Below are 23414 nucleotides of genomic sequence, written 5' to 3'. Positions count from 1 at the left end.
CTCTCTCTCTCTCTCTCCCCTTCTCTCTCTCTCTCTCTCTCTCTCTCTCTCTGTCTCTCTCTCCCTCTCTCTCTCCTCTCTCTCTCTCTCTCTCTCTCTCTTTCTTCTCTCTCTCTTCTCTCTCTCTCTCTCTCTCTCTCCCTCTCTCTCTCTTCTCTCTCTCCCTCTCTCTCTCTCTCTCTCTCTCCCTCTCTCTCTCTCTCTCTCTCTCTCTCTCTCTCTCTCTCTCTCTCTCTCTCTCTCCTCCTCTCCCTGCACTCCAGAGACATCCCAGCGTGTCGGGACTGAGGAAGAGGAGGAGGAGATGAGTGGGAGAAGGAGGAGGAAGAGATGATGAGTTGGAGGAGGATGAAGAGGAGGAGGAAGAGATGAAGAGTGGAGGAGGAGGAGGAAGAGGAAGAGAAGAGGAGGAGGAAGAGATGATGAGTGGAGGAGGATGAAGAGGAGGAGGAGAGGAGGAGGAAGAAATGATGAGTGGAGGAGGATGAAGAGGAGGAGGAGAGGAGGAGGAAGGAGAGGAAAGGGATGGATTGGTGTCCGTTACGCATCCAGCTGTGGCACGCGCCCTAGGAGACAGTGACGGGAGGGTCTCGAACATGAAACAAACCCTGAGTGACGCACAACTTTGTGTGTGTGTGTGTGTGTGTGTGTGTGTGTGTGTGTGTGTGTGTGTGTGTGTGTGTGTGTGTGTGCTACAGAAGTCATATTGGTGTCACACTGAGACACGCGCACGCACAGGCCACGACACGCGGAGGAGGCGTGTGCAGCCTCGTCATTAGCATAGGGAACAACAGCTGCTTTATGTCGAACACTGTTCTTCTGTTAATGTGACGGTGCTGCAATAAAGTTTAATTCAACATAAGAGCTTGAGTAATAACAAACTTTTATAATAATAATCGTAATTGGGTTTAAATGACAAACTTTAATCAAGATATAATAATACAAGTTTGATTTGCCTAACCCTAACCCTCTTATAATCTAGTTTAACAAAGATAACACATTTATCAGAATAACATAATAACACAGTGACACATTTAAGGAAAAATGTTATTCATATTTATTTTCTTCAAACATTTGCATTTGCATTAAATATATAAAAGTTGCCTGGCAACTACAAAGATGACACTGACACCCTGTGGTGAACATGAGAACTGACAACAATAGTGGTACAAGCAAGGTACTGTACTGCTAGTGATGCTACTACTACTACTACTAATAATAATAATAATAATAATAATAAATGTTTGCAAACAGAAACTATAACGACTCAATTTATTACCATTATAATGAATTGTCATGAGTAATATTAGAGGTAAACCAGTGAAGTTCTCTCAGTTGTCTAATCACACAGTTTCTTAGTGTGTGATGTGTAGTCAGGTCTGGTAAAGTCGTCTGGTCGTCACCACGGAGCTGTTGAACCTGCAGGAAACAGGAAAAACATCTTCATCACTTTCAAACTGTCTGGATCTCTCACTCAGACACAACCTGAACACAGCATCAGGTGATTGACCTGGAGAAGTGGGAGGAGTGATGAGCTGTCAGCCCTGATTGGCTGAGAGGAGCCGAGGAGCTGGACGATGAAGAGGAAGATGAGGAGGATGAAGAGGCGAAGCGCCGGCTGACGTCCTGACTGTGGCAGAGACGCTCTCGACCACAAAGACACAAAGACTCTTCAAGAGGAACCACAGGTATCTCTGCCAGAGCAGCGTTCTGACACACACACACACACACACACACACACACACACACACACACACACACACACACACACACACACACACACACACACACACAGACACACACACACACACACAAACCCCTCATTTTAATCGACTGATCTTCTGATCTCCTTTATATAACATGACACATTGATAGTTTTCCTCTGTTGTGATCTGAGCCGGAGCCTCGATCAGAAAACCACAGTTACACTTCTCTCGTCTCCACAGTGATAAGAGAGAGAGTCAGGAGTGGACTTTTGTTGGTTTTGTCCTCAGGTATCTACCTTCACGAGGAGCCTCTGGTTCTTCATGTCCTGTTTCCATGGCATCACGTACAGTTTGGGGATCATGGGATGTCGGGCTGAGAACGTCTGGACGTGTGAGGACGACGACCTCGGAGTCAGCATGAGACACAAGTTACTGTTCAAACACTGTGGCCCAACGTTTGGTTTCAACGTTCAAAACACCAGACGTACTGAGAAACATCTCGACTGAGAACTGAAGGAAACAGTCAATGGAAAGTTTACACTGAAAACTGTAGTGAGAGAGTTAGAGCTCGGACTGATGGAATCAGAATCATCTGTAACTGGATTAACTATGTTAAAAGATGTATATATGTTTATATTGTACATACAAAAATGTAGTTATCTTTTCATGTTCTATATATTTAGTCGTATTTTCTCTTTATTTACTTTGTCTTCAAGGTCATAAACTAAACTAACTGAAGCATTTTACAAACTTTCTGCAGCAGTTTAAGTTCAAAACTTTCTCTGTTGATCCAGAAAAGTTTTCAGCTTTAAAAGAATCACAGATGTAATTTAATTGAATCTAGACTTTAGTTTATTGGAGGTCAGTCACTCACTCGTGTTGCTGTGATGTCCCTGCAGCTTCAGCCATGTTTGTTGACTGTCATGGTCGCCTTAGAAACCCCCACACGCCCCCCCCAGTGCATTATGGGTCGTGGGTAGGATTACAAGAGGAGAGTGTGTCACTGAATCAAGCAACTGGTGGATGAATTTAGATTTAATTTAGATTCTTAATAACTGTTAGAAATATTCATTCATTTAAATCATTCTACTTAATGTAGAATGTGCTCTAAAAACTGCTGAAGTTTAAAAGTTCACACAGATACACACTCTCCACCAATCACGAGTCAGTCTCAGCTGTCAATCATGACGTTTTGATATCATCAGCACTTTGTCGTACGTTGAACGTTTCCACTCAGGTTGTTTTTCATGTAAAATAAATCCTTTGAAGTTCAATAGACACAGAATAGAGACAAACGTCGGAGACAAAATAACTTTATTGCTCAACAGAGGAAAAACAAAACCACATCATTTAAATCAATATAGTTTTCATATGTACAGAATCACAGGGATGTCGGTCTCTGTAACAGTCGACTGTCTCCAGCAGAGAGAGATTTAGCTTCATGATGTTTAAACACATTTACAACTGGACACAAACAGTTCATTCCACCAGAGGAAGGTTTCTGTGGAAGTTTCCAGCTACGACTCAGAAAGACCTGAAACAGCCGAGGACATTTATTCTGTTCCTGCACTGACACGGATCATTTGAAATGTCACAGCCTTTAAAACAAAGTCTGTCTCTACAACATCTTTCATTTAGCAGATACAATACTGGAGAAATGTCATAATTATAAATGTACCATGAAAGTTTGATTTCCAACCAGCCAATCGGCCGCTGATCACAGATTGAGCTGTAACTGCTGCAAGTTTAAAGAGCTTCTCATCATCAGCTGAATCGTGTTTTCTTTGCTGCCCCCTGGTGGTTTCCCTGTGCTGCAGTGGTGGAGCGGCAAACTCGGGGGTGTGTCCGTACACTGTGACATCATCACTGTTCTTGATCCTGGTGTGAATTCGCACTTTAACTGAATTTAAAGTGTTTGTTCGTCGTTTTCAAGCCTGCTGCAGTTTATTTGTCCAGCTCACGTAATTCACGTCGGTCATGTGAGTTTGTAACATCTGTTCTAATAAACTAGATATTTACAGAATATTTACACATCTGTTTACAACACGTTCATCTGGATTCGTTCAGGCAGCTTCGTCCAGAAGTCTCTGTAGATTCTTCTGCACCTGGAGGAGCAGACACGTGTTAGTATAACTGTTATTATAATAATAATAACTTATTAATAATAAGCTTTATTTGTAAAGTATTTCCTTGTTGCTGAATCTGGTTCCTTGATATAATCTGATTAGTTTGTCCTCTGCAGGTGTGATGAGGTTGATCTAAGCAAAGCAGCTCCTATTTGAGCAATATGCAAATAAACAACGTTCATCATTTCCCCTCGCAAACATGCAATGCATGGTGGGAAAAACAGAAGAAGAAGAAGACAATCACGACGTGTTCAAGGCAGAGCCTGGTGCTCCAGTTTAAATGTTTCCTCACAGTTTAAATGTTTTCTCCAGTTTAAACTCTGGGTCCTCGTTTGATGCTTTGCAGATGAAACTTCTTCTCTTGATTTGATCAGTCCTGACGATGACTTCCTCTGTGAGCAGCTGCTTGTTGTGAGGAGACGAGTGAGACGTTAGAGACGAGAGACGAGTGAGACGTTAGAGACGTCCGGACTCACAGGGACCAGATGAGACAGCAGCTCTTCTTACACGGGGACGAGCTCGCTGCTCCGTGAACGGATCTCTGACTATAAATGTTTGATTAACAGCAACAAGCGTCTGGTTTCACTCTGGAAACTCTGGAAACGTTTCTGTCGACTGGTTTCAAATGTGGACTGAAGTAACTAATTACATTTACTCAAGTATGTTTTGATTAATATTACTACTTACTTATTACCCCTTACTTCTCAGATTAAGATGTTACAGACAAACAGGAGATCACTTTATAAAATAATATTACTACTATACATTAAATTATTTAAAATATGAACCAGTTATTTTTTAGCTTATCTGTAACCAAACAGTATACATTGAAGTATAAAGTGTAATCCTGCATAAATTTTATTTATTTTATATGAAGGAGTATTGGGCATTATTAAAAATAAAGAAATCTGAGTTTTGAGAATAAAGACAAAGATCTTGATGTTAGTAGAAACGATTTGAACCATGTGAGTATAAATACAGATGGACGACATGACAGCTCCCAAAAGTAAGGCTAAAACACATTGATCGCCCCCTGGTGGCTGGCTGCAATATAGGTTATAGACCTTTACAAAGCACTAGCTAAAATAAGAGAAAACATTTTGAGAAAATGTATTTAACGTGAACTTGCAGCCAGCCACCAGGGGGCGATCCAGATGTTTTGGCTTCTCTTTCTGGGAGCTGTCATCTTTATATACGGTCTATGTGTCTTTGATTGACAGACAAACCTTCTCCAGCTTCATCAGGTTGATGGTCAGAAGTTCGGAGAAAAACTCTGCGTTCACGTCAGCGCTTCCCTGCAGGAAGTCGCTCCTGGAAAAACAACGTAAATCAATAAATAACCTCAGAAAAGATTTGTAAGTATGAACGAGACGTCTGAACACGTAGAATAAAGAGATAAATCATATAATCCTGTACTTTTAATATGTATCACTAGAGCCTATCAGTAACTGTAAAGGAAGCTGAAGTGAAAGCAGAACTTCAGAATAAAACAAAGCTCTGTATCACTGTGTCTCAGTCTTTGTCTTCCAGGACGTTTTGGACTCAGTGTCCCTGACGGGATGTGAACTCACCGCCCTGTGGTGAGTGAACTTCTGCGACGGAGCCGAGCGTCGACAGCGTCTTCTCCAACGAGACGATCTTAAAGGCCAAGTAGCAGGACGAACAGGACCAGCACACACACTCTGAGGGAGACAGACAACACACACACGAACACACACACACACAACACACACACACACACACACACACACACACAAGTCAAAATTACAGTATTAATTCATTAATAGAACGATTGAATGGGTGACTGGATGAAAACTTATGAATGTAATGGATTAATCGTGAATTATGCATAAGAGAGAATAGTTTTAAATAAATCACATGATTAATAACAATAAGAGGGATAGATAGATGCTGATGGGATGGATGATGGATGATGGGATGGATGTGATGGATGGATGGATGGATGGATGGATAGATGGAGGATGGATGATGGATGGATGGATGAGGATGGATGGATGGATGGATGGATGGATGATGGATGGAGGGATTGGGATGGACGGATGGGGGATGGATGACAGTAAACCTACAGGAACAGGTAGACGAACAGCAGAGTGTTGAGAGAGACGTGTTTCAGAGTCCTGCTGTCATCACCACCCCTGAACCTGGAACCAGAAAGAGACAGTTTTACATGAAATGACTCAAAACGTTAATGGGAAGTGACTCAGGGGCCCGAGGAGCCCGGGGGGCCTTAAAGAGACTCAGGGGCCCGAGGAGCCCGGGGGCCTCAAGAGACTCAGGAGCCCGAGGAGCCGGGGGGCCTCAAAGTGACTCAGGGCCCGAGGAACCCGGGGGCCTCAAAGAGACTCAGGGGCCCGAGGAGCCCGGGGGCCTCAAAGAGACCCAGGTGTTCACCTACAACATATATGGCCACCATGACACATCTGTATGAAGGAACAGTGTTTGCACAGAGATGCTACAGAGAAGCAAAGAAACCAGGGCAGGTCTGGATCTCTGCAGGAGGATGAGGAATCATCGTACCATGTTGAGTCTCGTTCCGCTTGTTGTCAGAGGTTCTGCTGGTTCGGATGCTGGTTCGGATGCTGGTTCTTCACCGTGTGCTGCTGGTTCTGAGGATCAGGAGCCGCCGCTCTGTCCGTGTGTTTCAACACATCCAGGAACGGAGGAACAGGAAACTCTGCAGCAGTGAAGAGACGGTGGAGACGACTTATAAACAGGAAACAGGAGTTTTTCATCCTGCTGATGTGTCCTTGAGCAAGACGCTGGCTCAGTCTTGGTATCTACAGTAGGTGCCTTCACGTTACCTGCTATCTTCTCGTAGTCGGGCGTCTGCGAGTCGGAGCTGCTGCTCTCCTCCATCTCCTGCCTCCTCTGCCTCACTGCTTCATCCAGGTCGATGAAGTCACCAGAGAAACTCTGCACACAAGCAGCACGTGAGCTGACGTGGAGACGCTTCAGGAAGAACATTGTAAAAAGCTCCAAACGGTTTAGTGTTGACTCACCAGAGGGAAGCGAGGCGTCAGCGGTGACCTCTGACCTCTGAAGCTGCTCTCTGCAGAGGAGGGGATGGGGCTGCTGCATGGACTCTTCTCCTGGAAACACAGATTATACATGTTGTGAATAACCAGATGTATGATTTCTATGCTCAAAATGTCCAGAAACTATTACAGCATTTAGTGGAAGTGCAGTTATCAAACTAGCTGTTTAATCTGTCCTGGACACTGATTGGTGTTTACAGCAGCCAATAGCTCTGAATGTACAACAACTTGACAGAGACCTCAGGCCACCACCTTCTAATACGCCTGGACATTTAATCTATCAGTGGGACATCGTAGGTCCCGATGCACAGAGTTCATAGACACTGTGCGGTTAGTTAAACAGTCCAGGGAGCTTTCTGATTGGACGAGGACGAGTCATCAACATGTTGAAAGTGGCAGAGCAAAGATTTAGATGAACAGTTAACACAGGATTCAAACTGAGGACTCTTCATTTCACTGGATCATAGGTGAACTCTGGTTCTTTAACAAATATCTCTACACTTCTCTAAAGCTGAAACCTGAGAGGCAACGAGGTGAAACCCCTGAAAAAAGACACAAAGCTGTTTCTGAGATATTCAAATCAGCCTTGACTTCAGCTCTGTCATCAGGATCCTCGGAGTTAACGTCTCCTGACTCTAGTTTGTAGCCACATGTGGTAAATCTGTCCGGTCCTACCTCCAGATGAAGGCAGATGGACATCAGGATCTTGTAGGTGTTGTCTCTGGACAGAAGAGACACGAACACATACTGCAACAGAAGACACATCATTGATTAGTGACCAGATGTTTGAGTCAACTGGCAAAACTACCAGAACATCCTCTCCTACACGGACGTGTGCTCAGATGTAAAGGTGAGATGATGAAGGCTCCGCTCGCTCACCCTGTCGTTTGCGGTGGCGATCACCAGAGCGTTTGGCACCAGGATGGCAGTTTTGGTTTTCTTGATCTGATTGACGGACACCACGGGGATGGCAATCTGTGAGGGACAAACATCAGGACGAACAGTTGAGTCCTGCACTCACTTGCTCATCGTTTACTGTAGGTTCTCTGAGAAGATACTTCAGGTAAACCAACGTCCACGGGGATGTTCCAGCTCAATGTCCACGACACCAAAAACTGCATCTCGTTGCATAAAACACGTTAAACTCCGTCCCAGGTTAAAATACCTTTGTGTCTTTGCCAAACACCTTCGAGTGGAAGCAGATCCAGTGGTCGGAGACAAACATCCGTCCCTGGTAGAGGATGTCTTTCTGCAGAGCACAGGTGTAACCTGACCAACAGGTGAATAACATCAGGTTAGTCAAGGGAATCCAGATTTAGATTCACTCAGCAACTCGGTTAAGAGGATTTAATCATCACCTAATGTTTAATTGCCCCATTTCATAAGCTCCTTCGAATGCGTCAATCAATCTACAACGAACAACGAACAACGAAGGACGGATGCTTCTGAGGGAACTACGTATCCCAGGATTCATAGCGTGCCTGCGACCAATCACTTTTCAAAAGGTGAGTATGAGCCAAACTCTGTGAGCGACAAAGGAGCTAACAATGTGAACTGCTGGTGAAGTTTCATTTAGATTCAGCCTTCATTGTCCTCGTGTCCTCTGAAGGACACTGTCCCTGAACTGGGACACAGCTATTATCTAAACCCTCATTCAGTATTTAAGGTGGAGCAGATAGTTGTGGTCATGAAAGACTTACTTTGTCTCAGCTGTTCCTCTTTGCTGATCTCCTTAAATATTTTATGGTACTGGCAGTTGCTCTTAGACAGCTGAAACACAACACAACACACACACACACAGACAAACACACAAACACACACACAAACACACGGTCAGGATACAATAACATACTGATATAGATAATGCCGAGTGATGCTTGCTGTATAAAACGTAGATTTGACAGATGTAGATTTTAAATACACAAATATTTTTGATTTGAAGATGTACGTGTTGTATTTTGTGGTGCTGTGAGATAAATGTGATAATAATGTTAATAATTACATTGATACCTGATAACCAGCTCTGACTTAGCTGCTTCAGCTAACTCAGCTTATAAATCAGTCTGATACGTGAGGCTGCTGCTAAGTGAGCAGGTCAGAGGTTCAGACCCGTTTCACCCAGTGTCAGTGATCACCAGGCAGATAAGGATGTTGGAGAAGAGTCAGTCACAGCTGGAATCAACAGCTGTATGAGAGCAGCTCTCAGGCTGTCATGGTGTCTTTAGACGTGTGTTGGAGTTGAGTGTGGACGCTCACCTGGCTGTAGTGAGACTTCTTCCTGTCCAACTTGGAGTCTGGGTCCATCTGGATCTGAGTCAGCAGGGAGTGGTCAAAGGTCTTCGACCTGCAGACGGCAAAGTCAATACAGACAGAGAGGAGTTATCTCATTATGAAACTAATATGACTATTATATAAATCACTCCTGACATGACAGGTCTGTCTGCAGCCCTTTGCACACTCATTCAAATGTATTTATATAATACCTCCAGATATTACAGCTGTAAAACGGAGTTAAAGAAACATTAGAGCAGAAAGACAATCAGAGACTTAGCTGCTTATTAAGTTGTGACTACACACTAACAACATTCAGACTCATGTTTGTGTCCAACATCTATTTGTCCCCTCTCTTTTAGCTCCATGTTGGGGCTCCACCACCTCCTGAGGTAAATAATACAACTTAATGAGAAATGGATTTACTAACACATTTATACAACACAAGAACAAGATATCTTAACACCCGGTGGCCACATTTTAAATTAAATGTTGATTACCTTTGCTGACCTTTGTCTATTTCTATATTGTCACCATCAAGTCAAAATCTAAAATGTCTTCATCACAATCCTTCTATCCGAACGCTAACCCTACTCATGTTTGATGATGTCTAACCTCGTCAATAAAAGCAAATATTAATACGAGCACCACAAAATATTCTTAATGTTGAGATGAGCTGCTGTATGAAGGTTTAGCTTCCAGAAGCATTGATGAGCATCTCGTGTACTGATCTGAGGAAAGTCTCATAGAAGAAACCAAACCAGTTGTTCACCTGACTAACGCTGGTTTCCTCCTGCCGGACAGATCCTGATCAGCCGCCTGCAGCGTCTCGCTGATCGTCCTCCGACTTCTCTGATGCTCCTCCGCCACGTTCTCTATATCTGAGCTGCAGAGAATCACAGTGAGTTAACCTCCACCTGGAAACTTCAGTGGGCAGAAGAAGTTAGAAAGAGCAGAGAGACGGAAACCTGGAAACACAAGAATCATTTGGTTCTGAACCAGCGACCAAGAGACACAGTTAAAAAGAAGCAGAGACATAGAACTCTTGACTTCCACGTGGGTCGATAGTGACTTTGGTCTGTTCATCCTCAGGGGACCATGAAAACTCCTGGTCCATCATGTGGCAGATAGTTTGTGGTAATCCAGTTTAATATAAAAGTGTTTTTAACACTGTATTCACAAAATACACAAAAATTAAAGGAGCCTTCAGGCAGCACCTGAGTTATTAACACCTGAGTTATTACCACCTGAGTTATTAACACCTGAGTTATTACCACCTGAGTTATTAACACCTGAGTTATTAACACCTGAGTTATTACCACCTGAGTTATTACCACCTGAGTTATTAACACCTGAGTTATTACCACCTGAGTTATTACCACCTGAGTTATTAACACCTGAGTTATTACCACCTGAGTTATTAACACCTGAGTTATTACCACCTGAGTTATTAACACCTGAGTTATTACCACCTGAGTTATTACCACCTGAGTTATTAACACCTGAGTTATTAACACCTGAGTTATTACCGTTAAGACGAGCCTCTACTCACACTCTGCTGTAGTTTGAAGGCTTTCATTGCTTCAGTTAACTGTTAAATGTTTTAAATAAATAGAGTGGTGGGAGGAACCACAGGGTGACCACAGTACTTCGCCCCCTGGTGGGTCAATCAGGCCTCATCACAAAAGTGAAAATTGACATTTAGACGCATCTTGTCAGATAATAGTGTGAACTTGAGATTCAGTGCAGAGAGATTAGACAAAGTGAAACTCTGATCAACTTCATCAGAAACATCCTCACTGTCAGTTTGTGTTGTTGTTGGTTTTTTAAATGAAAAAAACAAATGCAGATGAAATCATTTGGGTCATTCTCATGTTGATTCATGACCTTCAACACATCTTTGACATTACTCTGCTGAGTTACCCAACGGTCGGTCAACAGTATCCAGCTGATAAGAGTCCATGTTTTCTTTGATAAGCTAATTTTGGCCCATTCATCATTCGGGGTCGACTCAGGATTATTTACGTGGTGGTTTTAAATAAAGTGCCCAGGTTGATGTCCTCAGGTTGATTGTGTTGTTCAACCAACCGGCAGGAAACTGAATTCAATCCAGTTTATAATTCTACATGATGAAAAAAGGAGTAACTGTCACATTTGAGGAGCTGGAACAAGAAAATATTTCAAAATCAAACGTGTCAAGAAAATGTTTGAGGCAAGTTTTCTGTCACTAACAGAAACTAATGTAAACACAGTCAAACTGCTGCAACACAACTACTGATAAAGACAACAACCACACAACAGCAGTGTGTGTTTCTACACGTCTCCTGTCTGGATTCACACACTCACTGATAGTCCCTCTGCTCGTGCTTTGTGGCTCCTCTGCTACACTTCCTGGCCTCTTCCTGAGACGTGTGCTGGGTCACACATTGTTCTGTCATCACGCCGGCGTCTCACCGCCCCCGGGCCGGCGTCGTCCTGCTGCTCTGAAGGCTGCAGTGAGAACTGAGTGGTGAACTGAGCCTCTGCTCCTTCACCTGCCTGTGGGAGTGGCGTCCGCTGCAGGGCCTCGCACGGCACAGCCAATCAGAGCTCCTGGACAAGGTGGTGTGTGTGTGTGTGTGTGTGTGTGTTGAAACCTTTGACCGGCTTTGATTCCAGAGAATTTTCTCATCCACGTTGCTGCACACTTTAGGTCTAGTCCTGTTCTTCTGTGTTCCGGCCACGTGAGGGATCGGGTTCAGGTCATGTCGTCGTCACGCTGAGATATTCGATGTCAGTGGGAACACGGTGATTTCCCATGAGATTCTTTCTGGCTCAGTTTACAGAACAAAAACATTCTTCTGTTTTTTTCACTTTTTTTCTTTCATGAACCAAAAACAAAAGATGAAATCTGATCAGTTTCCCCTCCGCTGATTTACACTTGATCTAGTTTATACCTCCACTGGGCCGACTGTTGCTTTCCAGCCACGTCGTTCTGCCTCTGACGTCATCTCCTCGTAACGCAGCCTCTGGATCTGATTCGCTTCATCAACAGCTTCCTGCAAGGTGCAGGGTGGTGACTGGGAGCTGCTGGCCTCCATCCACCAGCTCATCCCAGTCTCAGGCCTCCTCCACTGACCAGTCCGGGTCCTTGGGAGGGAAATGGCTGTTCAGGGGGCAAAGCATCGGCAGCACTTCTCTGTGTTTCGATTGGTGCTGCAGGCATTTCAGTACCTGGTTGTGTCTCCACCTGCTTTGAGAGAGTAACTTTACAACCAGTGAGGATGGGCCTGAGGGCAGCTGAGGTGGGAGCATAGTGGGCAGGATGGATCTTGCTCAGAGCAGAAAGCTGATTCTGCTTCCTACAGGTCTCTCCCCAGATAACACACATGTTCTTGTGGAACAGACAGAATGGATCTGTGAGCCTGAAGTGACTCACATGTAAAAAAACAAATTTGGCCCAAATATTCCTAAACAAATATGGGCCTGTTTTGGCAAACATGCGGCGCTCTGGGCGGTGGAGTGATCTCCACATCGGACGGATCGATGTTCTGAAGGCTGCTGCTACAATCCTGCTTCAGTAGTTTGACCTGCTCGTAATGTTTGAGGCTCATCTCAGGCTGCGAGATTCAGCTGGAACGAGCTTCTGTTGTCCTGCCTCTGTGTGTGTGTGTGTGTGTGTGTGTGTGTGTGTGTGTGTGTGTGTGTGTGTGTGTGTGTGTGTGTGTGTGTGTGTGTGTGTGTAATATGAGCTGACTGATAGCAGCTGTGGGTCACTGGTCACAGTAACAGTCGACAAACATGTTGTGAACTTTCTCTAGTGTCTCTCTCTCTCTCCCCCCCTCTCTCTCTCTCTCTCCCCCCCCCCTCTCTCTCTCTCTCTCTCTCTCTCTCTCTCTCTCTCTCCCCCTCTCTCTCTCTCTCTCCCTCTTCCCCCCCCCCCTCTCTCTCTCTCTCTCTCTCTCTCCCCCCCTCTCTCTCTCTCCCCTCTCTCTCTCCCCCCCCCTCTCCCCCCCCCTCTCTCTCTCTCTCTCTGTCTCTCTCTCTCTCTCTCTCCCCTCTCTCTCCCCCCCCTCTCTCTCTCCTCTCTCTCTCTCTCTCTCTCCCTCTCTCTCCCCCCCCCTCTCTCTCTCTCTCTCTCTCTCTCTCTGTCTCTCTCTGTCTCTCTCTCTCTCTCTCTCTGTCTGTCTCTGTCTCTCTCTCTCTCTCTCCCCTCTCTCTCTCCCCCCCCCCCTCTCTCTCCCTCTCTCTCTCTCTCTCTCTCTCTCTCTCTCTCTCTCTCTCCCCCTCTCCCCCCCCTCTCTCTCTCAGTTCACAGTTCTCACACTCACACCCAATCTCTTTTAATTTCCCACATTATGTTTAAATCCATAGTAATAATCAGATGTTGCTGCTCAGTCATGTTCTTCAGCTCTGAACTCACTTCTCCTGGATTTCTCCACATCCTGTGTCGGACACTTTTCCTTCCACCGGCTCTGGAATCAAACAGTGAATCTGATTGATTCTCATTGAGCCTCAGTGAGTGACGGACGACCACGAGCTGCAGAGTCTCATGTTCATGTGCAAACAAAAACCAGACGATCTTTGAAACACAAACATGAACCAAATGATCCGTCGCTGACGACAGGAAACGTCCCGACAGGACACCTCACAGGGACTTTCAGAAACCGGCCCCTGAACCTGGAGGATCACTTTTAAAACTCACTCCTCCTGCAGCTTAAACTTCAGGTTCACTCCGTCAGACACGACACACATGAACCGGGGCAAACTACCCATAATGCAACACGCTTGTCGATGAGCTTTGAAATGGTTTGTTCTGAAAGGTGATGCACAAATACAGTTATTATTATTGACTGTAAATAAACATGGACGACATGACGGCGCCCAAAAGTGAAGCCAAAGCGTCTTGATCGCCCCCTGGTGTCTGGCTGCTGTATAGGTCATAAACGCTGCCTCAAGACAAAATAAATGTTTCTCAAAGATGGTTGAGGTCGTTCTTATCACACTGATGTTTGTTCAAGTGATAAGTTTGGTTTTAAAGACTTATTTGATCTGATCGAGCTTTGACGTCATGATTGACAGCTGAGCCTGACTCCTGATTGGTCAAACGCGTGTATCAGTGGGACATTACAGTAAGTTGTGGTAGATGTTCTTACCGGTGAGGTCGAGCTGGGCTGGACATCGTGCGTCTTCTCTTGAAGAGAAATAAATTGTCTTTGCAGCAGTTTTCCATCTGAGCTACACAATCACTCTGCTCGTCCCACAACAAACTGTATGAGAACTCTATTTACAGATGAAACAGTTTTCTTCTTCTAGTCCATGATATAGAACATGTACACTGACCTGCTCTCCTCATATATACTGCAGGACACGCCTCCTGGGCCTCACAGCATCACGTCTCTGTCCGTCTGTCTGTACAGTATCTGTGTTTGTTGACAGTATGATGTGTAACAGTCATACAGACGTTTGACTGACCCCTCGTCTTCCTCCTGCTGCCGTCCCACGTCTCTTATCTCACTGCCTGGTCAGTGATTGACAAACTCCTCTCAGTGTTTCTCACTTTTAATGTAGAGAAAATGTACATTTGGAAAGAAGATGTTGACAGATGTGTTTGCTCTTCCTCGTCCAGAGTCTTTACAGAAGGTTGTTGGTTTGACCTCAGAGTCTCAGGGAAGGTTTTTATCCTTGAGTCGTCTTCTACATGTGTCTTTGACTTTTTACTTGTGCAGAGACAGAAAATAAGATGGTGAAGCTTCAGGAGTCGTTGGGTTGAACATACTGGACAAAAATCATCATTGTGATGCTTCTATGTCCACATCAGTGGGTGATGATGGGACAGATTTCATATATCCATTAGGAAACTTAAATTATTTCATGTTTATTTGACATTTTAAACTGTTTAAATGTGGAAATGTCAAAGTGCTGCAGGACAAGAAGAGCTTCTGTTAAATCATCTGTAATAATCACTTTAATAACCCAACTGCAGCCTCTGTATGAAACACTATTATTACTAAAACAGATCATTGACACAGACGATAAAACAGTAAGAAGATGTTAAGAAAGATGTTTGTGTATTTGGACCATGTGTTGTCTAATTTGATAGATGTGAAATGTGGGAATATCAAAGTGCTACACGAAAAAAAAAGCTTATAAAGGCAATAAATCCACATTAATAAAAATACTGCAGTTTTTTTAAAGGCACAAAGTACATGGTGGACCTATGAATGTTACTATAGCGCCACCTGTGGCCGATCACTGCAACTTTTAAAACCCCAGAAAGGAGCAATTGATGCATCAGCTCATTAAATGTCTCCAATCAGCTGCACCTGACTGATGTTTAAACAATACAACACTGTAGCGCCGCCACGTGGCCAAACAAGGACACTACAGGAACATTTCAAACTAAATTAAATGTGTCTTCAAAGAGAAAAAAGAGAGAAAACTGCATAAGATCATATTATCACATCAACACAAAGACTCAACAATAGAGCCTGTGTTGATTATATTGTGTTTTAATGAGAAAAAACTCATGTGTGAATTTGATGGTTTGTATTGTGTCATGTTTTAATTACAGGAGCAGCAGAATACATGTTTCACTCCTCCTGGAGGTGTGTGAGGACCAGTGAGGACCAGTGGGGACCAGTGAGGACCAGTGAGGACCAGTGAGAAGCAGTGGGGACCAGTGGGGACCATTGAGGACCAGTCAGGACCAGTGAGGAGCAGTGGGGACCAGTGGGGACCAGTGGGGACCAGTGAGGACCAATGAGGACCAGTGGGGATCAGTGAGGACCAGTGGGGACCATTGGGGACAAGTGGGGACCAGTGAGGACCAGTGGGGACCAGTGGGGACCAGTACGGACCAGTGAGGACCAGTGGGGACCAGTGGGGACCAGGGAGGACCGGGCCTGACCAGTGTGGACCAGTGTGGACCAGTGTGGACAAGTGGGGACCAGTGAGGATCAGTGGGGACCAGTGAGGACCAGTGAGGACCAGTACGGACCAGTGTGGACCAGTGTGGACCAGTGTGGACCAGTGAGGACCAGTGGGGACCAGTGAGGACCAGTGGGGACCATTGAGGACCAGTCAGGACCAGTGAGGAGCAGTGGGGACCAGTGGGGGCCAGTGAGGACCAATGAGGACCAGTGGGGATCAGTGAGGACCAGTGAGGACAAGTGGGGATCAGTGAAGACCAGTGGGGACCAGTGGGGACCAGTGAGGACCAGTAGGGACCAGTGGGGACCAGTGGGAACCAGTGAGGAGCAGTGGGGACCAGTGGGGACCAGTGGGAACCAGTGAGGAGCAGTGGAGACCAGTGGGGACCAGTGAGGAGCAGTGGGGACCAGTGTGGACCAGTGGGGACCAGGGAGGACCAGTGGGGACCAGTGAGGAGCAGTGGGGACCAGTGGGGACCAGTGGGAACCAGTGAGGAGCAGTGGAGACCAGTGGGGACCAGTGAGGAGCAGTGGGGACCAGTGAGGAGCAGTTGGGACCAGTGTGGACCAGTGGGGACCAGGGAGGACCGGGCCGGACCCTGCAGCGGCTCCGTGCTTCGTGTCACTGCGGCGGCCTGACGATGAGCTGAATGCTGATGGACCAAGGAGACGAGGAGAGGAGGAGATGAACCGTTTCCTCAGAGCTGTGGAGGATGGAGGTCTGCTGAGAGGCTGCAGGGAGCTGTCCCCCAACCACACCTCCTCCTGCATCTCCATCACCGCCTCCTCCTCCTCCTCCTCCTCAGCCGACAGACACGCGGCCCTGCCCTCGCTCCAGACCCGGGGACCTGGCGGGTCGGAGCCGAGGAGATCCGCGCTGAAACGCAGCCGAGCCGGCCGGGAGGGACGAGGGGAACCGGGGCTGGAGGACCCGTCCGCGGCCGCCGCGGTGCGCTGCTGCTGCGCAGGAGGAGACTCGAGTGCCGGGAAGCAGCAGCTGCGGAGCCGGGAGAGTCAAGGACGCAGCGTCGGTGCAGAAGGAGCCGGGATGATCTCCGCGGTCATGAGGGAGGCGGACGGAGGCGTCTGCTCCGACGTGACCGCGGCCTCCAGCGCTGCGACATGCGCAAAAGGCAAAGAGGAGCGCAAGGGGAAGAACATGATCCGCGGCTGGAAGAGGGACCGGGACCGGGACAGGGACAGGGACCGGGACAGGGACAGGGACAGGGACCGGGACCCCGCTCCTCCTGCCGCTCCCTCTGTCCGGCAGAGGAAGGAGAGAAGCGGGGATGGTGCGTCTCCTCCTCCTCCTCCTCCCTCCGTCTTCCTCTCGTCGTCCGCCCTGCCCGAGCATCATCTGTGCCGCGACGGCCCCGGACTGTGCCGCTGCGACCCCCGGACCACAGCTGGAGACAGCAACAACAACAACAACAACAACAACAACACAAACACACACACACACACACACAGCTGCTGCGGCGGAGGGAGGAACGCGCTGGATTGTGGAGCTAAAGGCGGCGGCGCTATTGTTGTCAGGCGGCAGCATGACGACACGCCGGCCGCCAAGAAACACAGAGCAGCCGAGAAGGTAGGATGCGTTTATTGTCTGGAGGCCAACACTCACAACCACACGCAGACAGACACACACACACACACACACAGACACACACTCATCTGCAGCGGATGCATCTGCACGTTCTGATCATTTAAACACGTTTATTCTAAGAATGTAAAAAGAGCTGATGTTAGATATTCAGAGCACAGGCAGGTGCAGGTGTGAGGCCACAAAGAGGAGGCTCCGGGAGGGTTAATGGAAGGAGGGATGGAGGGATGGTGGAGGGATGGTGGAGGGATGGTGGATGGAGGGATGGTGTATGGATAAATGGAGGGATGGAGGGATGATGGAGGGATGATGGAGGGATGGAGGGATGAGGGAGGGATGATGGAGGGATGGAGGGATGAGGGAGGGATGGTGGAGGGATGGTGGAGGGATGGTGGATGGAGGGATGGTGTATGGATAAATGGAGGGATGGAGGGATGATGGAGGGATGATGGAGGGATGGAGGGATGAGGGAGGGATGGAGGGATGAGGGATGGAGCCTGCCACATGATGTTTATTTCCTATTGTTGCTGCCCAGCTGGTGTCATTGTTCCCAGTGAATGTGTCTCACTGTGTCGGCTGCTATTTGCCAGGCTGATGTACAGACAGCACATTTTTTGTCTTTTCTTCTTTAGGAGGGGAGATGAAGAGGAGGAGGAGGAGGAGGAGGAGGAGGGAGGCAGCAGCAGTGTGTCGTCCATCTCCATCCTCCTCTTCTTCCTCATCCTCCTCCTTTCAGAACCATTTAATCCAGCCCTGGTTTGTGCAGTAAACGAGAAAGAAGTATTCACATGTGAGACGAGGCGTGAAGGAATAAGAATTTGCTTTGTTTCCTCTTTTCATTTGGGATAAAGACACGTGATGTCAAAATCAATCTGCGTCTACGTCTTAGGAACCTGCAGGTGGACTGTCTGAGGTTTAATCAGCCACACCAGACTCCATCGGATTTTCTGGTCATTTGAGGGAACAACATGCAGGTTTGTTGCCACTTGTGAAATCCTGCTGAGTTTCTGACGATGATGAGAGGGAAAGATGGAGGAAGATGGAGGGCTGGAGAGGTGAGGTGGGGAAAGAGATGTTTGACAGGGAGGGAGGAACGGGACGTGACAGCAGAGGACGCAGCCTGAGAGAGTCTGAAAGACGCAGGGAGGAGAAAAGAGGAGCAGATGGAGGATGTCCAGAAGGAGTTTAGGTTTTTTGTGGGATTGGAGGAGGCAGGAAAAAGCCGAGGCGCCCTCCCTGCAGCAGGCAGATGCTGCTGACAGGAGGAACGCCGGCCTGCCTCCGCTACTCTGTTTATTTGTTGATCTGAAGGATTCCCATTCGGTGGTGGAACACACACACACTCAGTCACTCTGTGGAGGCTGTAATTCATCCCCTGTCAACACTGATCTGGGCTCTGACTCCTGTGATGGTTGTCACGGAGCTCCAGAGGATTTTCATTCTTTTATTCACTAACAACTGGGAGTTGAAATATGATAATAATATAAAAACCGTCCAGACACTATTTACCTTAATAAACCTCGTACTGAGAGCAGGATGCTAACAGCGTGTAGAACATCAATATCACGTGGGATCAGGGAAATAAAGAAAGACGTCGTGTTTCCACTTCCTCCCATTTTACAGAAATGAAGCCAAAACATCCCTGGTATGAACGCTGCCATTTTGTCTGTGGAGCAGTAGTGTCACAGTCGACCACTTGCAGTCAGTCTCAGACCGTTTTAATACCATCAAATAACTTATTAACGTGTGTTTCTTCACCTGTGATCAATGCTGTTGTCAGTGAAACCCTCTCGACTTGTTTCCTTTGAATTCTTCCTTGTAAGATGGTTGAATTTATCGTTTTAGCTCTAGAAGTGTCGGCCGCAAAGTTCTCAGATACATTTGCTTTGACTTGTTTGACTGTTGCTACTCGCTCATGTTAAAATCCCATGATCTGGACTTGGAGGTATCACGATGGTGTTCACTACTGTGGCCTCGCAGCACGAAGGTTTTCATCGTGTCCGAGTGACTTTCCTCCTGCTTCCTGTTCAGATACATGCAGCTTGGACTCAGGTTTAACTGGAGACTCTAACTGAACTGTAGCTGTGAGTGTGAGCGGTGGTTTGTTTGTCTACAGCCACAAGACTACGTGTTTGTTTGTGTTTCATCAACTCTGCCACAGATCCGTGCACACTTCTCCTTCAGAGACGCTCATCAGAGAGGTTTGTAAACGCTGCTGCTCCCGTTTCAGTTTGAAAACTCCGGGGCCGTGTTTTAGTCTGGACGAGCAGAACTGGAGATGTTTGGAAACGATGACGTAGACGCTCACAACCTCTCGCTGATTCGTCAGCCTCCTGTCACATGACCTCCCAGAAGAAAACAACCAGCGTCTTTCTGTTGGTTGGTGAACGTAGCGTAGATTCACACTATCAGAGTAAAACAAGTATAAATGTTAAAGATGTCTCCCTCACTTGAAAGCATCATGGACGTCTTCAAGATCGATCACGATGTAAAATCATAATACAAACATGAGCACAGGATGTCACAACTCGGTTTTATAAGAATCTGTCATGTGGGTCTTCACACGTTTACACAGGATAATTAACGACTTGCGGCACTAAATGAATCTGTGATTAGTAAAGAAGACGTCATGAGGAAACCATCCTCTGGGGACTTTTCATTTCTCACGTGTAGGTCTGGAGAAATCCACGTCGGATAATGACTCGTGCTACTGAATGAAAAGTGAGAAGTCTTCCTGTGTGGCCCATGATTGTAGAACGTTTCCATCCATCAAGTGGTTGTTCAGATTGTGAATGAACCGACCGTCTTCTTAGTCACAGCTGAAAGGCTCCGGCTAAAAATATCCACACAAATTTACAGATGGAATCAAGCCTCCATTAAAAATCAGAGTCGGGCTTGTTGACAGAAATAAAAGCCGCTCTGCCGCTGCAGAGGCTCAGACTGTCATCTGCATGACAATAAGATGCAGTGGAGTGTGTGTGAACGACAGAGTGTGTTATCGCCGTGTGTCGGTCTGGATCCCTGCAGGCTGCACCGACATGAAACAACACAAACACTCTGCTCCTGTTTTATCCTCCTATCTTCGGTTCTGATCGTCTCACGTCGGTTCTGATCGTCTCACAGAGCTGTTAACATGCTCCTCAATATCCGCCTCCGACACCACATCCTGTTCCCTGGAGCTCTGCGGCTCCACGGAGACGCGGTGACAACGGCAGCTTTTTCCAGTTTTGTCCCGTTTACCTGGCTTTTTTTTTTTTTCTCAATAGGTTTTTTGCGCAGGCCTCGGTTTCCATGGCGATGTGGACAGTATTTGGTTTATTCAGGCCGGAGCTGTGATCGGGGTGTGATGCTGCATATAAACAGCTGACTGAGGGATGAGGAGAGATGCATGCAGGGAAACAGGAGACTGTGAATTCTGAAGTGTTATAAAGGCATCACAAGAAAATAATCTTTCACTATAAAAATGATGCGTGAACATTGATTTTATAGATTTTTACACAACTGTAAGGTTCAGATGTCAGTTATTATAAAGGCTGTTGATAATCCCACCTGTAATCCAGGTGAATAATCTGTGTTAAATCAGATTTGTCTGTGTTGTGTTTTCACTGGTCAGATGTTAGAATGAATAAAGTGTGAGTGACGGCCGTGTCCTTCACTCAGACGGCATCGTAAACCTTCCTGCACCTGAACGACTCGCTCCTCGTCTCTGGTGTCGCCGCCTGATTTTCAGGTTGAATAAACATGATGAACGTCCAGATATCCTCAGCTCTCACTCACAGTGTGAGAGGAGAAACAGGGACTGCTTCGTTTGGTTTGATAGGATTCACGCCCGGGCCACAGTCGGTGCATGTGCAGCACGTGACGGCTGATCTGTGGCGTCTGTTGTTCACGCAGGGGGCGTGTGGGATGTGGGGCTATGTGAGGTTCCAGGTGTGATCGCCGTGTTTCCTCTAATACAAGTAGAGGAGCAGTAACTAAAAGCCAGGACTCTACGGTGTGAAGCATCTTCCGTCCTGCAATAACCATAAAAACCTTGATTGAACAAAGTGAATTCAGTCAACAGAAGTGCTTTACTTTGAAAAGGAACAGGACATGTATGTTTGCTCCATCTTCAACAGAAAGATGTTGGATCTGTGGTGGAAGATCATTTAGCTGTGAACAGGCCGTGTGCAGCTGAAGAGGAGCCGTGCAGCTCACAGGCAGAAGACTCACCAGGCGTGTGTCCGATCTCATAACTGATAACACCAGCGCTGAAATGAAAAGCACGCTCAGTGACGCTCACACATCCGATGTGGCCTCGCTGCATTTGAACATCAGGCTCGTTCTCTGGTCTTTCACTGAACCTGTGGGATAAAGGACTCGCTCACACCTTGTTGGGTTCAGAGCTTCAGACTCTTCAGTTCAGTCTGAACCTGAACATCAGGTGTGAACGGTTCCTCAGAGCAGAAGAGGAGTTCTGGGTCTGGATCCAACTGAACCATGGTTCTGTTGCTTTGCAGTGAAAACACTTTGTTGGAGAGTTTGGTTCATCACAGTCGCTGCATTGGAACTAGTGTGGAGTTCTGTGTCTGAAGGTGTGATGCTGGTAGTGATAGCATCATGATATCACCATGGCAACTGTTCTGGGTTTGTTGAATACACTTAATATTAATAATAATACAAATGGCCTGTATTTATTTAGCACCTTTCCAAGGACACTCTGTAGGACTTAGTGTAAGTCTCTGTGGATAAAGCTCGAAGATCTTTATTCATTTCCTCCATCACAAATCTGAGCGTTGTGTCGCAACCTGTCAATCAATCAGACCAACCTGTTAGTGATGAGGTGTCACGCTGCTAAATGACCTCATTACTGTTTCTGCTAATTATCAGTTACATCCATTGCGTCGTTTTTTTCCTCTGTCAGATTAGAACGGTTTGATTTACTGGAGCTTCTCTGGTTCACGTTGTGTATCAGCATGATTTCACTCTGCATCAGTAAACTCAGCCTGTCAGGGAACAGCAGCCCGGAGCGAAGCTTCCTGAGCCGTCATGTAAAACATTTTCTTCTTTGTCTCAACAGTTTAGAGCCGACGGGACGAAAACAAGCTTCTCCCCGTTCCACCGAAAACAAACTGAGAGACGTTATCACTTTTCTGTTGTTAAGTCAAGAGATCACGTTATTCACTTTTAATAACTTTACATTAAAGCCCTGAAACTAAATGTGTTTTACACTTCCAGCCTCTCCAGAGAGACTCTCTCATTTAAACCATCGGCATGAAGACGATAAACCTGACGAGCAGCTGAGCAGCTTTGACTCAGTGAATTACACTCACGCTGTGTTAATGAAGCTCAAACTGCAGAAAAACGTGTAAATAATGTCTCACCATTCAAAATAGATTCATATTGTGACAAAGGCTGAGATGGTGTGAATTCATTCTGCTGCTCTCATCTGAGCAGAGATTTATTCTATACATCTATATCTTGTATTTAAACATGGAAATAGGTCGATCAGGTGTCGTTTACCTTCTGATTCTCAGTTGATGTGTGATTTGAAGCTGTGATCATCAGACGGACGTCGCTGCTCTTCAGCACGACTCAGACCTGAGGCCGACGATCAGCTGCACTTTCATGTTGTTTATGGTTTTCAAAGCATATTGTCTGGAGCGAGCCTCAGTCCGTCACTGGTCCGTTATCTGACAGCTTCATAGACACCCAGCGTGTTTTCAGACGTGGATTCCTCAGTACGACTCGTCTGAAACATG

General features: G+C 46.4%; 3 protein-coding genes across 5 annotated transcripts in view; 1 reads left to right on the top strand and 2 right to left on the bottom strand.

Annotated features, from left to right (window-relative positions):
• Positions 1–1290: 1290 nt before the first annotated feature.
• Positions 1291–2661, bottom strand: LOC117768448 (testis-expressed protein 43-like). The gene is made up of 4 exons (XM_034596798.1): positions 2581–2661; positions 2003–2111; positions 1511–1710; positions 1291–1419 (listed from the first exon to the last, which is right to left on the bottom strand). Exons 1-4 carry the CDS (start codon positions 2613–2615, stop codon positions 1374–1376), a joined length of 390 nt encoding a protein of 129 aa, XP_034452689.1. The 5' UTR covers positions 2616–2661; the 3' UTR covers positions 1291–1373.
• A 342-nt stretch (positions 2662–3003) lies between these two features.
• On the bottom strand, positions 3004–11721 carry LOC117768449 (GRAM domain-containing protein 2B). Its single transcript, XM_034596799.1, is given in 15 exon segments — positions 3004–3811; positions 5059–5143; positions 5400–5494; positions 5496–5514; positions 5920–5994; positions 6410–6527; positions 6655–6766; positions 6853–6942; positions 7564–7635; positions 7768–7863; positions 8054–8157; positions 8589–8658; positions 9145–9232; positions 9932–10045; positions 11506–11721. Coding segments are annotated over 15 exon segments (1272 nt in total). The 5' UTR covers positions 11598–11721; the 3' UTR covers positions 3004–3769.
• Positions 11722–16608: 4887 nt separating this feature from the next.
• Positions 16609–23414, top strand: part of znf608 (zinc finger protein 608) — a 36342-nt gene continuing 29536 nt past the window's right edge. For 2 of the 3 annotated variants that reach the window (XM_034596784.1, XM_034596783.1), the window contains exon 1: positions 16609–17658. In XM_034596784.1, the coding sequence (XP_034452675.1) occupies positions 16756–17658 (903 nt within the window). In that variant the 5' untranslated portion in view covers positions 16609–16755. Of the gene's footprint in view, positions 17659–18426; positions 18648–23414 lie in introns of those variants that run through there. The other variant, XM_034596786.1, reaches the window with a different exon arrangement.

This window comes from Hippoglossus hippoglossus, chromosome 9 (genome assembly GCF_009819705.1).
Source record: "Hippoglossus hippoglossus isolate fHipHip1 chromosome 9, fHipHip1.pri, whole genome shotgun sequence".
Taxonomy (NCBI): Eukaryota; Metazoa; Chordata; class Actinopteri; order Pleuronectiformes; family Pleuronectidae; genus Hippoglossus; species Hippoglossus hippoglossus.
Note: the sequence above shows the minus strand (reverse complement) of the source record. Positions and strands in the feature narration are given on the sequence as shown.

Bases quoted from the DNA above. Each gene is read 5' to 3' on its own strand.
- LOC117768448 (XM_034596798.1), bottom strand. From the start codon at position 2,615: ATGGCTGAAGCTGCAGGGACATCACAGCAACACGA. The intron at 2,112-2,580 runs GTGAGTGACTGA...GCTGACTCCGAG, and splicing joins GGGACATCACAGCAACACGA to GTCGTCGTCCTCACACGTCC. The intron at 1,420-1,510 runs GTCAATCACCTG...TGTTTCCTGCAG, and splicing joins CACTCCTCCCACTTCTCCAG to GTTCAACAGCTCCGTGGTGA.